Source organism: Lepidochelys olivacea (assembly GCF_965140295.1).
Source record: "Lepidochelys olivacea isolate rLepOli2 genome assembly, chromosome: 14".
Lineage (NCBI taxonomy): Eukaryota > Metazoa > Chordata > Testudines > Cheloniidae > Lepidochelys > Lepidochelys olivacea.
In genome coordinates this window covers 34496717-34511660 of record NC_140424.1, presented here as the reverse complement: position 1 = coordinate 34511660, position 14944 = coordinate 34496717, and the positions used below count along the sequence as shown (strand labels likewise).

Here is a 14944-nt window from a genome sequence, read left to right as displayed (position 1 = left end):
AGGGTGTTGGCCATTCTCTGTGTCCAGACCCCTGCACATACCTGCCCTCTAGGGCTCTGCAACGATCATATGCCCTTATCCCACCACCTAGATACTTAAGAACTGCCTAGGGGAAACTGAGGCACCCCCACAATATTCAGAGGAAACACTACGAACAGTCCCACTTCATCACAGTGGCACACAGTGGTTTCAGTATCAGAGAGGATGTTCCCAGATGTTGCTTCAAAATTTGCCATCGATGAGTTGATGCCGAGAAAAATACATAGACGCTTTGAATTACATTAAAAAATTCAGCAGCCTCACTAGAAGCTGATGCTGCATCACTGACCACCAAGTTCAATGAATAAGAACTGCATGGGACAAAAAAAGCTCGAGGGTTTTACTCTCGGATCCGTGTCTGTACTCCTCTGTTCTTTCCTCTCATGTTGGCACCATTATCGTAGCCCTGACCTCTCATGTCAGCTATCGCAATTCCCGTATCTTCCAGCTTTTTAAGAAGCACATCTGTCATACCAGCTCCTGTGGTATCATCAATGTCAATAAATTCTAGAAAATGCTCCCTGACAGTCACCATTGCAGGGACTTTTTCACTAGGTTTTGTTGTTGTTACAAAACGCACCATTAAAGTCATTTGTTCTGTATGGCTGATGTCAGGTGTGCAGTCCAGAATAACAGAGTAATATCTTGCTGACTTCAGATCTGCCACCATCTTCTGTTTGACTTTTGTTGCCAGTAACTGTATGATCTCATGTTGAATTGTTTTTCCAAGGTAGTGGTGTGTACACGTTTCTTGGGTGGTGACACTTCTTAGCTGCTCCTGGAATACAGCATCAAACTCAGCCATCAGCTCCACAATTTTAAGATCAGTTAAGGTTAATTTCCATTGTTTGGCACATACAGCTGATCTGAAGTGCCACGCAGTGCTAGGTTTTGGGTAGCAAGCATTCTCACAATGGCAATGAGCCTTTTCAGAACATTTTGCCAGTAAAGAGACTCTGATGCAATCTTCTCTTGATGCTGATCATCTATGGTGGCCTTTAACCTTAGTCTCATCTCATGCTCTTTCCACCTATGGAATGCTCTCTGGTGATTTGCTGCCTTCTCATGGCATGCCAGATTTCTAGCCAGATTTTTCCAGTCCTTTGTTTCTGCAGAACCCAATGGGGCTGGAACATTAGACGGGAAGAGTTTGCAACAAAACCAGTATGCAGCATTCTGGGTTTTTGAGTACATAAGCCATGGCCTCTCCACTTTGTCACCATTGGGGATTTCACACCAGTAAAGTGTTGGATGGAAACTTCTCTTTTCATTGTCTTTGGGGAACATGAAGTTTTTCACTTGTTGAGGCCAATGCAGTACAAGGAAGTCCCTCGGGTTACTGCTCAAGTGGGTCCACAATCCTGGATCATCTAGACTTAAGGAACTAAACTCAGGAGCAGCTGTTTCTTGTGCCTCCACCACACTCTTCTCTGATCTACACTTTTCTTCAGGAATGTGCATGGTTACATCCATTTGAGATGGAGATAGGGATGCTGCAGTAGCTGCCAGGTCACCTGCACTCCGACTAACTGGAAGATCAGACATCTCCTCACCACTCACATCCTCACTGGGGCCGGAAGGCTCACCATGAACATTTGTGTCTGTGTATCTCTGGAGAGCTCCTTCCTGCTTAGATAGAAAAGCTTCCTTCACTTTCTTTCTTTTTCTGAGTGCTGCCCCAGAGGGGCGTTTTCTTCTTTCACTCATGACTGCTGTTCTGTGCCAGCTATAGTGGCCTTCAACACTCAGTGGAAGGGGAGAAATAAGCAGGCTGGTAACAGGGCCTGAGTGAGGGAAGATATCAGCGTCTTAAGGGCCTAACTGGCTCCTACTGTTTCAGTTGACTGCCTGTTCTCCCCAGGTGAGTTCAGGGAAGCAGCAGGAAACAGGAAGCTGCCTGAGAAGCTGGGGTTAATCAGTCCAGGTTCCTGGGGGTGCTAGAGAGGGACATAAGAGGCTCCTCCTCGTCTCTCTCCTGCAGCTCCTGCTGCTTTCTGCTGTTCCCCTCACCTTTTCTCCTGCCTGCCTGTTAGGTCTCTTGTGCCGTCCTTCCTCCAGCCCAGCACTCCCCCATCTCTGGGCATCTCGAGCAGAGAATACAGATGCCCCAGCAGCAGACACAGTTTTCTACGCTCTGGGTCCTAGTGGTGCCTCCCCACAGTCTGGCACCTGAGGCGGCCGCCTCAGTTCGCCTCATGGTCAGGCCAGCCCTGGACCCTGCCCACCTCCCATCCAGGCCTTAATTTGTCCCCCAGCTTGCTGGGTCTGAGGAAGGCTGCTGTGCAAAGTGATATCTGTATGTTTGTGAATCACTTTTCGCTGCCTCCCAGCTCGCTAGCAAGTCTCCTGCTGTGAGACGTGATATTAACAAACGTACAAACATCACTTTTCACAGCAGCAGACTTACTCGCAAGCAAAAAAAAAGCAACCAAAAAAGCAAAAGAAACAATTAAACAAAGACAAGAACATGCAAAGCACCTTACTTGTGTTTCTATTCGGTGCCACAAGTCCTCCTTTTCTTTTTACTGTAAGGAGAGTGATCACTTAAGATGAGCTAATACCAGCAGGAGAGCGGGAGTCGGGGCGGGGGAGGAGAAAACCTTTTGAAGTGATAATCAAGGTGAGCCATTTCCAGCAGTTAACAGAAACGTCCAAGGAGCAGTGGGGGGTGGAGGGGAGGAAATAAACATGGGGAAATAGTTTTATTTTGTGCAATGACCCATCCATTCCCAGTCTCCATTCAAGCCTCAGTTAATTGTATCCAGTTTGCAAATTAATTCCAATTCAGCAGTCTCTCGTTGGAGTCTGTTTTTGAAGTCTTTTTGTTTGAATATTGCAACCTTTAGGTCTGAGATCAAGTGACCAGAGAGATTGAAGTGTTCTCCGACTGGTTTATGAATGTTATAATTCTTGACATCTGATTTGTGTCCATTTTTTCTTTTACGTAGAGACTGTCCAGTTTGACCAATGTACATGGCAGAGGGGCATTGCTGGCACATGATGGCATATATCACATTGGTAGATGGTAATGGCTGCTTTGCCGAGCTCACCTTTCTCCCTCCGTCAGGTTGGCCGATGGGGATAATGAGCCTGGAGATCTCATTCACACTGCTCTGAGTGCTGCCCATGTGCACACGACCCAGCTCAGCTCTTCCTGTATCCCAGGAACGTCTTCATCTTCTGGAAAAAGAAAAGGAGGACTTGTGGCACCTTAGAGACTAACCAATTTATTAGAGCATAAGCTTTCGTGAGCTACAGCTCACTTCCTCAGATGCATATCGTGGAAACTGCAGCAGGCTTTATATATACAAATTGGTTAGTCTCTAAGGTGCCACAAGTCCTCCTTTTCTTTTTGCGAATACAGACTAACACGGCTGCTACTCTGAAACCTGTCAAAAATTCATCTTCTGGGATCCTCATGGCAGCAGTGGGATGATTTATCAGAGTCCCTTAGTCATGGGGCCTTTCTCTCTCTTTAGTTTCAGAGCCAGCGTCCTGGAATCGTCTCCTGGTGCGTGGAGTGGTGGGGGTGGTGGGGGTGCTGGTCTCACTCTACCTATGTGGGTTTTGGAAAGGTAGAGGAAAAGTGTTTGCCTACTCGCAACTCGTCTTCAGGAAGCTGCTGACTCATCCCTCCCTGCAGCCTGGAAGTCGGCAGGATTCCCAGGAATCTGAGCTCCCCGCAGTGTGTGACAGGGACGGGGACCAGGCCCAGGGAACCAGAAACAGGAATCAGGACCCAGCCCTGGAGAATGGGGAAGGAGACCTGCTAATAGAGGACAGACGCTTCCCCCAGGAACCCAGAGGAAGGGATCCATTAGGTGGGGACACAGGTGTGGCCCAGGAAACTGGAGCAGCGTTGCCAATCCTCCAGGGTGACCGGGAGTCTGCAGTAATTAAAGATTAATTGTCATGTGATAAAATCTTCAGGAATACGTCCAATTAAAATTGGCAACCCTAAACCGGAGTGGGGGGAGGGACCCATTAAATGGAGACAGACTTGGGCTCGGGAACCAGCGAGAAGAGCTGATCCCTCCTACGATGCCCCTCAATGGTGGGGACTAGACTGGGTGAAACTTTTCATCTAAACCTATTTGAGGTGAAAAATGCAGATTCAGCAGTTTGCGAATTCGTATCCGGTCTGCTGAATTGTTCACATCCAGACCCTCCCCCCCTGTTCTTCACACGTCAAAGCATTTCGTTTAGACACTTTCCAAACAAACCATTTTGATTTTTCAGCTTGAAATAATTTTTTGTTTAAAAATGTCTTTCAGTTTTATTTTAAAAATTCAAAAAGTTACAACCCTTGAAATGTTCCTGGGTGTTTTTTTTTTTTTAAGCTTTTTGGTTCATCAAAAATTTGGAAAAATGTTCGTTTTGTTCAGCCTGAAACCAGTTTTTTTCCATCTCTTTTTTTTGTATTGCCAACGACCAAAAAATTCTGTTTGCCCAGCTCCAGGGGCGGGTGAGGATTTTGGCAGTTATATTGTGGGTCTCTGAGACTCCTTGTTGCTTAAAGTTTTCTTACTGTAATAAATTAATTTGGGATGAGGGCAGGATGGGCAAAAGCTTCCAAAAAGTGTGGGGGGGCTGCTGGCACCCAAACTGTGGCCCAGCCCCTCTGCCACCCCTTCTCCTCGAGGTCCTGCCTCCTCAAACTGCCCCTTTCCCTGGGCCCCCCCCTCACGCAGCCTTTCTCTCTGAGCTCCCACTTCACACCTCCCCTTGCCCCCAAACAACCCCCCGCCCCCCCCGTTCCCTTCTCTCCCCACTCATCCAGTCGCTCACACTTATGGCCAGTAAAATGTGGTGGGCCCTGGTCTCCCCTTTGGATGAGAGGGGCACCCCTGGATGAGAGTGGGAGAGGATGAAGAACTCCTTTCAAATATCACTCCCCCCCCACCTCAAAAAAGCACAATTTGCCAGCAACAGCAAAACATGCACCTAACCAACCCGTGCCAGTCAGGCTGTGTTGTGTGTTACACTCCCGTCCTGGGGCAGTTTATGTCTTTGAGAATATGAACCCTGCAGGCCTGGGTGTTTCTCTGCGTAATGTGACCTCAGTGCTCCTGATGAGAGCCGTTGTTTGTAAATGTTTCAGTAGCAGACATATTTATTATTCATGTACATACAGACATTTATTCATAATTAGAACTGGTCAAAAATAGCAAGGGTGGAGAGGTTCATGAAAATTGAAGAAGAAACCACTCGCCCCCCTGCCGGCCTCCCCCCCGCATAGTCTTCAAACTTATTTGCAAATGTTTTTAATTATCAAAGTTTTGTTTAGTTTTGGTGGGAAAAACTCCACGTTCTCTCTCAAGTGGGCAGAGAAATCCAAAATGTTTTTTTTAAAAAGGGAACTTTGTTCAAATTGTCAATGTAATCCAAAGTGGCATTTTTAGTTCAAAGGTTGCATTGTCCGTGTAAAACCCTTCTGAACCAGCTCTATTACTGTATAACAGGATGAGTTTATTTTTCGTGATGCATTGTTTGGGCCAAGTTCCGAGTGGCATTTCAGTTTTTGCACAGCTCTTCTCTTCTTGCGTCTGCACCTCTCATAAGCTGTGGCCTTAATCTTGGCCCTGGAAACACTTACGTGCATGTTTAACTTTAATTACTGCTGTGAATACTGTTCAACGGGACAACTCTGAGGCCGGGTTTACGCTACAGCCCTATATCAGTGTAACTACGTCATTTATTTAATTTTCTTTCTTTCATATGTGAAAGTTCTTGAGAGGTTAAAGTAGGTAAAATACATGAACAGGTTGGGACAGTCCAAGTTTGTCCGTGCAAAGTGACAGCAGAGATGTGGGATCTGCTAGTTTTCCATAAGTCTCTCAGGGTTCCCCAGGATAACTTTGGGAATCTCTGTCTTGCATCGGGAATGTTCCCTGAAAGTGTCCAAACAGCTCAGAGATACAGAACCATTCCCTGGATCCATTCTTATAGCTGTCTTCCCCGGAAAAGAGTCTGGCAAGTGTTTCTGTCAGCTCATTGCTAAGTTATCTGTCAAAACACTAGAGTTTTCAGGTGCCTAAGTAGCCCCTGGAATCATGGTGAAATTATCCTCCCCGCCACCACCAAAATTGGAAATGGTGCCCCTGAGTGCACGGAAACATGGAAACACTGAGTCCTCTGTCTCAGCAGGCAGGCCCAGCCGCCAAAGCCAAAGACTCCCTGAGAACAGGGGGAGGTTCGCCTGAACTCTCAGGAGTGGAGGCTGGGCCCATAGGGTAGGATTACCATATTTGAACTTTCAAAACAGAGGACACTCCGGTGGCAGGGGGGGGAGGGGGGGAGTGGTAGCCCTGCCCCCTATCTCCTCCCTACCACTTCCTGCCCCCTGACTGCCCACCACAGGGCCGCCAACCCATCCAACCCCGCCTGCTCCTTGTCCCCTGATCGCCCCCTTCCAGGACCTTGCCCTCTATCTAAGCCTTCCTTCTCCCTGTCTCCAACTGCCCCCTCCTGAGACCCCTCCACCCTAACTGCCCCCCTAGAACTCCACCCCCTACGTGTCCCCTGACTGCCCTGCCCCCTATCCACACCCCCGCCCCCTGACAGACCCCCGGCTCTCCCACACCTATCCAACCACTCCTGTCCCCCGACTGCCCCCGCAGAACCCCTGACCCATCTAATCCCCCATGCTCCCTGCCCCTGACTTCCCCCCAAACCTCCGCCCCATCCAACCCCCCCTGCTCCCTGTCCCTTGACTCCCCCATCCCCTCTCCATATGCCCACCCCCTAACAGGCTCCCCCCAGAACCCCTGACCCATCCAACCCCTCCCTGCTCCCTGGCTGTCCCTTGGGACCCCATGCCCCTTCTCTAGCCCCCCCAGCCCCCGTACCCTGCGGCTCAGAGCACTGTGTCTAGGGTGCAGAGCCAGACACAGTTCAGCGCTCCCCCGCAGAGCGTGCAGCTCCCGCCCCCGGCCTCCAGAGTGCTGCATTGGGAGGGAAATCCTGGACCTTTGGAGAGTTTGACAAATTCCTCCTGGAGGGCAATTTAAAACCCCAAAAGCCTGGACATGTCCGGGAAAATCTGGATGCATGGTAACCCTACCACAGGGACTCCAGGTTCGGCAGCTGCAGCCACCTGTATGGTGAATCCTCCGACTCATCGCCAAACAGCTCTTCCCCATTCTGCAACCTGGCCCCACGGTCTGACCGTGCAGGAGAACAGAAACCCTTTGGGACAGCAGGAGAGTCTCTTCAATGCCACGCCGTCACCGTGAAACACGACTACGCTGCCCCCAGGAGTCTCTCAAGGAGCTGCCGGCGCAGTCACTGGGCACCCACTCGTAATGGTCTCGGGCAGTGGCATTGCAGAGGGAGCTGAGCAGACCGTCCCTTCTGTGACTTCCTGAATTGCTGCCAGGACGGATTCTCCTCTGTGCTAGGGAGAGTCCCAGAGAAAAAGCAGCTGTGGTGGGGGAGGAGGCAAGACAAACACTCCCCCTGAGCCCTTGACTAGCAGGCAAGCAGGACTCTGGGAGCCAAGGGATCGGTGTGTCTTGCTGGGAGAGCAGAGCTGGAGAGCAGAAAAGGGCATTGGAGGAATTGAAGAAAAGTCAGTGTCATGGCTGGGTCATGGGCACCCAGACCTAGTGGTCAGAGGCAGAGTCCACACTCACAAGACAGGAGTCGAGAGTCAGCTGGGTCAGGACATGGGAAGAGCAGAAGCAAAAAACCAAATTGTGTTCAGAACCTCAAATCAGATGAGTCAACCCGAGTCCGGATGCCAGGAAATCAAGCCTGGGGAGTGGGAGCAGGAACAGCCAACACACGGTTCAGAGCCGGGGAGGAGCGCGGCTGTTCAGACAGCTTCTTGTTCCTGCTGCTGGTTTAAGGAGGTCCCGGGGGCCATTTAGCTGCCCTGGGACTCTGCCAATAGGAGCCTGTAACTGGGTCTGGACTTCATCAGTCCGAGCTAAGCAGTTTTTCGTAGGCTTCCAGGTGGCGTGCTGGAGGGTGGCTGCTCCCAGGAACCCTGCAGACCCGGGTTAATGACCCATGGATCATGACAGTGAGTGATCTCTCCCCGCTCAAACCTGCTGCACGAAACAGTCTCCAGGGTCCCGGACGCATCCTCTGAGAAGAAAAAAACACAGTCATGAGGACAAATAGGCTATGGAACAGGAGCCCCCTCTTTCTTGCAACAGCACCAAGTGCCCAGAAGAGTGTACAGTTCTTACCTCCAGGAGATGCCTGGGATCTTCCATCTAAGCCTCAATGGGACCCATGTTGCTTGGTCTGACAGGAGGAGATCATCTGTCCCCACTGCTCCCTGTGCTGGGCTGGCTGCAGCACACATCTGTGTAAGAGGCTGGGCCAGAGAGATGTTACAATCAGGGTCCAGGCACCCCAGAAGGAGAACAGAGGCTCTGAAACCAGAAGACGAAGCAATTAAATCAGCGGATTCGACAGAGAAGTTTTCTACCCTACAGGGACATCAAAGAAGGTCTCTTAGGAAAGCTGAGATGTTAATCTGGAAACTGCTAAGGCAAAGGTTGTGACTTGTTAAGATTCAGTTTTAGTCATTACAAAGTGTGATGTGTTTTGTTTCTCTCTTTGAAATTTGTCTCTTTCTCTTGCTTAGTATCACTAAAATCTCTTCTTTGTCACTATGCTTCCCAAACCACCTCAGTGTTATGTGTTCAAGTGAAGTGTGAGTCTCCAGCCTACCCAACAGGCTGAGCTGTGCCCTGTCTCTCTGAAGGTATCGAATAATTTCTGAGCGGTGCTGGGCCCAGAGTTCAAGGGCAGTTCACCAGACATCTCGTGTGAAGCCCAAAGAGACCAAAGGAGCTGGAGAGATTCTGGCCCCACTGACCCATGGGAACTTCCCACAGAAGAGGCTACCAGGGCTCCAGACACAGCCACCGTGGGTGTGTACCAGAGTTCACTCACGGCTAGATGCTGGCCAGGCCTCGTGTCACCGCTTTCTAGCTGGGCTAGCAACCCCGCTGATACTCACTCTTGCACTTTGTTGGCTGGGAACTCAGCCCTCCAACCAGGTGACTGTCCTTTACTCCACTCCTTCCTGGGTCGTGCTCCTTGCAAACAAAGTCCAAAAATGTCTTGAACAGAAACAAGGCCTTCCACCCTCGTGGGGAGTTCTTCCTCAGCCTGATTTTGCTTCGGCCTGCCCTTCTGGGTTTCTAGGGTCTTCTATGTCCCCTTCCTTAGGGATGGTGAGAGAAGCCAGTCCTACCCTGGACTCCAGGGTTTGGCCCAAGGCCGTCTACTGAACAGCTCACTCTGCTTCTGTACTTTTGCTGCTGTTTTCGCTTGTGTCCCCTCAGGTGGGGCTCACTTGGTCATCAATTTGGCCTAGCCCCAGGCTAGGCAGCCATAGGCCAAGCCACCCTGTTAGATACCCTCCTCCTTCCAATCCGGTCCAGCCCAGCTGACAGGTTGGCTGAAGGGATGGTGAAACCCCATTGCTGATCAGAAGGAGGTCAGAGTCTGTTCTCTGGGAGCTGAAGGTCCGTTTGTCCCGCTGCGGGAAGTGGAGCTGGAGAGCGGAGATGTTAGGTGAAAGAGACTGCATGATGGAGTTGGAGACTGAGGGACGAGAGCCTCCTCTCAGAAACGCTCCCAGGAGAACAGGTTTGAGGAGTTCTATGAAGAGCCTCTTGCTAGGAAAAAAAAAAGGGTGGCACACTGATGGAGATGTCTCTGTCCCCAGGGATGGGGGAAGCTCCCAGCCAGGCTATGCAGCAGGGATCCCATTTCTCCCCCAAGAAACCCATATGCCCAAAGAAGTCAATGGCTCTTACCTCCATGAGGGAGCGGGCTCTTCCCTCTCAGCCTCTTTGAGAACTACCACTGCTTGGTTTCCTAGGACAAGGGATCTGTCCCCACTGCTCCCTGAGGTGGTTCAGCTTCTGACTGCACCCATCTGGGAGGGTGTCACACACCCCAGGGCCTGGAAGACACGGGGGGAGGAGGCTCCTCTTCATGTCAGACTCTGAGAGCCCAGAGAAGGGCCAAAGGAAGAATAAAGTGCAGGAGATGAAGCTAGCCCGGAGCCTCTGTCCCATCCTCACCTCCTCAAATGTGGAGCTTCCTGAGCTTCAGTTGGGCAGACAGTCTGTCGCCCTGACACAAAGGTCCTTCTGTGCCATATGGGGCAGGAAGATCTCTGCCTGGGAGCACGGGGAATGGGATGGGGGTGAGATCAAGGAAAGAGGGGAGGGATGTGGGTGTGAGGGAAAGAGCTCCTGCCCCAGATGAAGGAATTTGGGGGGCTGAGGGAAGGACCCAGCTCCACAGAGAGGAGAGAGTTTCTGTGAATGCCAGGGGCCTCCATTTCCGCTTCCACTAGCTCCCCATTTACAGTGAGACAGAGCAGTACCTGCAGCAGGGAGCGGGACTTGCTGAACAGGGAGAGGAACCTTTAAGAGCATCAGATGAGCCACAGCCCTTGCAGCGCCTTGGGCATCTGGTGCAAGTGCCGGATGATGTGAAGCTGGCCCATGACCTTGGCTGTGACATCCTCGTGCTGCAGGGGAACGAGAACATGTCAGAGACGGAGACACTGCCCAGGAATCAGGGAGAATTAAGGGCACCTGGAACCAGCACCATCATTTCCACCCAGCAGCTGCTCATGTCTGAGTGGTGGATTCACCCTCCTGACCCCCAGGTTGGAGGCTTGCTGTCCTCTCTAGTGACCTCCAGTGCCAACCCCCCTCCTTGTCAGGTGAGCTCCTGCCACCTCCCCATCAGTGCCCCTGACAGCTGTTCCACCTCCAACCCACCTGGGGACACCGCTCAAGTTCGGAGAACCCTCTCCTCCACCCCCACCTCCATCCCCACCCAGGTAGGGCAGAGAGGGGGCTCTAGAAGGGTGGCGGGGGGCAAGAGGGATTCTGGCAGCAGTGAAGTGGGATGGGGAGAGCTTGAGACCTTTCCCCAAGTCACCCCAGTGACAAAAGCTGATGGCAGCCCTGGTGAACGGGGCAGGTCAGCAACCCCTGCTGACTGAATCCTCCCAATCTCTTTAGAGCGGGTCCAGCCCTACCAGCAGCAAGACCAGCTTCCCACGCCCATGTGCCTCAGCCCTTCCTGCTCAGTCGCCATCACCAGTCAGTCCTTGGCCTCCCAGGCTGCCAGGGAAGGGAGCAACTCTCGATGGTGGCTCGGGTGACATGGACACTAGGCCATGGGGAAATGGGGGCAGCTCTGTGGGGCAGGAAAGGTTCCCAGAGGGCACTTAGGGGACTCTCCCATTTTTCCCAGGAGTGATAGCAGAGCACCACATCCTAAGAACAGAAGTCCATGAAGCCCAGAAGTCCCCACTAGGCTCCTTGCTAACAGGCCAGCGAATGCCGATAGGATGGGAATGGGGCCCTGGGCCCCACCCCAAGCTCCTCAGTCGATTGCAGCTGCTTACCGTGTCCCCCATCAGTTGCTGGGCTTCCCCCAGGAGGGAGTAGACAAGCACCAGCCCAGCCTGGCTGACACGCAGCAGGGGATCGTGGATGGCCAGCACTGCTGTCCGCAGGAAGGATCTTCTCTGCTTGACGGAGAAAAATTTACCAAAGACCTAAAACCAAGAGGACACGAGGATCAAGCAAATTGCCCAGAGCCAGCCTCCAAGTCCTGGCAGTACAATGGTGTCTAGTGCCACAAAGGGCGGGGAAGAGAGCTGCTGTGGCCAAGGCACTTCATTCCTCAGGAGGCTTTCAGGGTCCCAGGGCTCAGGGAAGCACCTTTATTAAAAGGTCGCAGATGCTGAGGGACCAAAGCCTCCAGTGGCTCTTTCGGGAAGGCAATTTATGGCAGGGGCCAGGATGGGCTGGAAATGGATCTCTAATGTGTGTGAGCAGGCCCACTCTGCTGTGCAGGGCACAGAGACGACAGGGGACCCTGTGTTGCTTCCAGCAGAGACATCTCCTGCACCTCAGCAGCTAGAGGAGTTTGTGTGTGCTGTTGTGGGGGGGAGGGGGTTGGAGCTGACAGACCAGAGGTCTCTTCCCCCAGCTAAGTAATTTCCCTAGTTGCTGGCTATGGCCTCTGCAGCTCCTTGGTTTCTTCAAGGGGAATCCAACCTGCAGCCTGACAAGGACAAGGAGACTCATGGCCCAGTCCCCGTCCCAGACGCTCCTCGGAGACTTTTCTTCCGCTGCAGCAATTCAGCTTGTGGGAGGCGGGACAAGCTCACACAGTCTCTCTCACAGGGCGTCTGTGGAGGAGCGTTCTGTAGATGCCCTTGTCGATCCAGGAGCCATTCCAAGGCCTCCTCTGTGATGTTGTGGAAATCACCCATTTCACCTTTGACTCCCGGCTGGGGGCACTGTGTTACAGTGTGTTTGAAGGTTTGGATATTCTCACCACAGTTGTGAGACGGCGGTGGGGGGTGTCTTTGATTTTCTACTTGTGCAGCAAGTAGCCGCAACTTGTCTCAGTGACAATGTGCTTCTTTGGTACAGTGGCTGAGGTCCAGATACTCTGCCATTCCCTGGCCGGGCCTGGAGCCATGAGGGGGGCCCGTGTGGTCCATATTGGCTCTGGAGCTCACTATGTCCCCTACCCAGTTCCCAGGTTGGGGCATTCTGCTTCCTGACTGGCAATGGAATTGGGCAAAGCCCACCTCCTTTCTCTGCTTCTACAGGGTGCAGGGAATTAAAAAGGGTCTGATCAAGCAATCGTGACTGGCTGAGCCAGTGCTCTCCTCTCAGACACTTGGGGATCAGCCAGGGGGACAAGGAGCAGAGAGACACCCAGAGCCATAATCCTATCTTAACTCACCCACGGGGGATTCTCCTCAAATCACGGCAACTAGCGAGGTTCCAATGTGGGACCTTTAGCACCAGCCTGTCCCACTGGTTGCTGGATGAGGAACTCTGAGCTGGAAATAAGGAGTGGGCTCTTTTCCTGTCTCCAGGAGGCATCCACTTCAGGGAACCCAGCCAGCCACACTCCCTGAACTGTGTCATGCCATGGCACAGTGCCCTTACCTCCCCCACTCTGGCTATATTCTTGTAGCCCGACAGCCTTCTGTCCTGGTGCCAGTCATAGCACCAGAGATCTTCCGCGTCATGTATGGTCAGGCCTGGAAGAGAGAGAGAGAGAGACTTTTCTCCTCATTCTGGTTGCAGTTTCTGTGTCCTTCCAATCCCATTGGTGGCTGCACAGTGGAGTGGAGAAGAACAGAGGCAGAGAGAGACTTGTCCTCCGGCTGGGGTCAGTCTGAGAGAAATGGTCTGGGGTCCCATTATCCACCTGTGGTCACTCTCAGTCCCCTATTGGGTTCCGTGTCCCAGCTGGGTTCCTTACCCCTCTGTTGGAGCAGCAGTTGGTAGAGCCGGTAAGTCCCCTCCCTGGCCTGCTGGCTGATGTCCTTGTCTGGCTCGCTGACAAACAGAGCCAGCTGGGCCACATGGTGTCCCATCCGAGGGAACTCGGCTGAGATCTAATGGAAGGGAGAGCAGAGGGAACTCCACCAGCATTTTCCTCTCAGCTCCCTGTCCCCCCTGGGCCAGAGGGCTCCTTCCTCTTAGCCCCTCTGCAGGAGATGCTGGGGGAAAGGAGCTTGAGATCGACCCTTCATTTGCTCTGCTGCCAAGGGAGCCCGCACCTGCTTTGGGATGCCAAGCAGGGGCTGGAGCATGGTCCCCTTAAAGGCCCAGGGATAACACTGAACCAGGACAAGAAGAACTTGACTCAAGCCTAGCTCAGTCCTGCTCTGACTCTGCCTCCCCATGAAGAACCCTCCTAAGCCACAGCCCCGGCAGCAGCAGCAGCAGATCCTGCAGCCCACTGGAGCCAGCCCGCCTCCCCCTGGAGCCAGCAAGTTGGGCTCGGAGCTCACTTACGTCAAACTCAGGGAGGGTGACTGTGTATCTCAGCAGGGCTGTGCTGCTCCTGATAGCCCTGGCTCGCTCCTGGGACACCCTGGACACGACCCAGAGGTTGACGTGCTGTGGGGAAAGGAGGCAGGTCAGACTCTGGCCAGATGCACCTGCTTTGCAAATGAGCCCCATGCCCCCAGCCCCAGGGGCCTGAGACATTCTGCGCAGGAGGGAATAGCTGAGTCATTGATGGCAGAGCTTTAGAAGGGGATTCTTTCCCCCAGGACGCAGCTTGTACCCTTCAGGTCACAACTTCTCTGCGTCTTTCTAGATTGGGACAATGTTCGGGGTCAGGGCTGGTCCCATCCTCCCAGAACTCCTGATTCCTGAACAGTTCACCACAAAGGAGACTGAACCCTCGGCCCTTCCCTGCTACGCAAATCCTTGGGGGGATGTAGGGAGTGATTGAGAGCACAATCCCCCCAGGAATTTCAGAGCAGATCAGAGGGAAGGGCTCATTCCCTGGGCTCCTCCTGTTTCTCTAGGAAGGAGCATGTGCCTCTGCTCTGAGAACCATCTCCCGAATCCCATGGGCTCTGTGTGTTGGAGGGGTGGGGGAAGGGTGGGTTTTCAGACTCTCACTCCCCAAGACAGCCAGGAGCCCTGTGCTTAGTGCTCAGGAGAACCAGGCAGAGCTCTGGCTCCAAGTCCCAGCTCCTTCCTCTGTCCCTCAAGAAGGAAGGACCTGACACTACATTGCACTGACCTCCCCAACCAAGGACGGCCCACTGGGGACCCAGCTAGGAGGACAGAGTAGAAAATGCATCTTCCAGTCTCTCCTTACCAGTCCCCCAAAGAGTTACAGTAAAATGGGGCTCACCTCCAAGTTGAAGTGGAGCCTGTCTGTGTCTGGGGACTCTGCCAGCAGGTTCCCCAGCATGGCATCCAGGACCTCTGGGATGACTTTGTGCAGAGCCTGCAAAGCATGCAGAGTTAGGGTCAGAGTTAGGGAACCTGGGCCTACACCTGCCACAGGATGGGAAGACGGCTCTCTGGGAAGCACTGGGGAGACTCCCAAACACATTTCCTGGCCTCTCTCCTTCACA

General features: G+C 52.7%; 2 protein-coding genes and 1 long non-coding RNA gene across 3 annotated transcripts in view; all 3 read right to left on the bottom strand.

The window, feature by feature from the left end:
- The window catches only part of LOC311530631 (C-type lectin domain family 2 member D-like), a gene marked incomplete at both ends in the record, with an annotated part of 432554 nt that overhangs the window by 213656 nt on the left and 203954 nt on the right, over positions 1–14944 (bottom strand).
- Positions 8253–9976, bottom strand: LOC311530676. The gene is made up of 3 exons (XR_014714063.1): positions 9822–9976; positions 9017–9680; positions 8253–8423 (listed from the first exon to the last, which is right to left on the bottom strand). It is a non-coding gene; the product is annotated as an uncharacterized lncRNA (long non-coding RNA).
- Positions 10568–13438, bottom strand: LOC311530205 (uncharacterized protein; the record flags this gene model as incomplete). The annotated part of the gene is made up of 4 exons (XM_084646678.1): positions 10568–10582; positions 11438–11590; positions 13005–13099; positions 13324–13438. 4 exons carry the CDS (start codon positions 13436–13438, stop codon positions 10568–10570), a joined length of 378 nt encoding a protein of 125 aa, XP_084502804.1.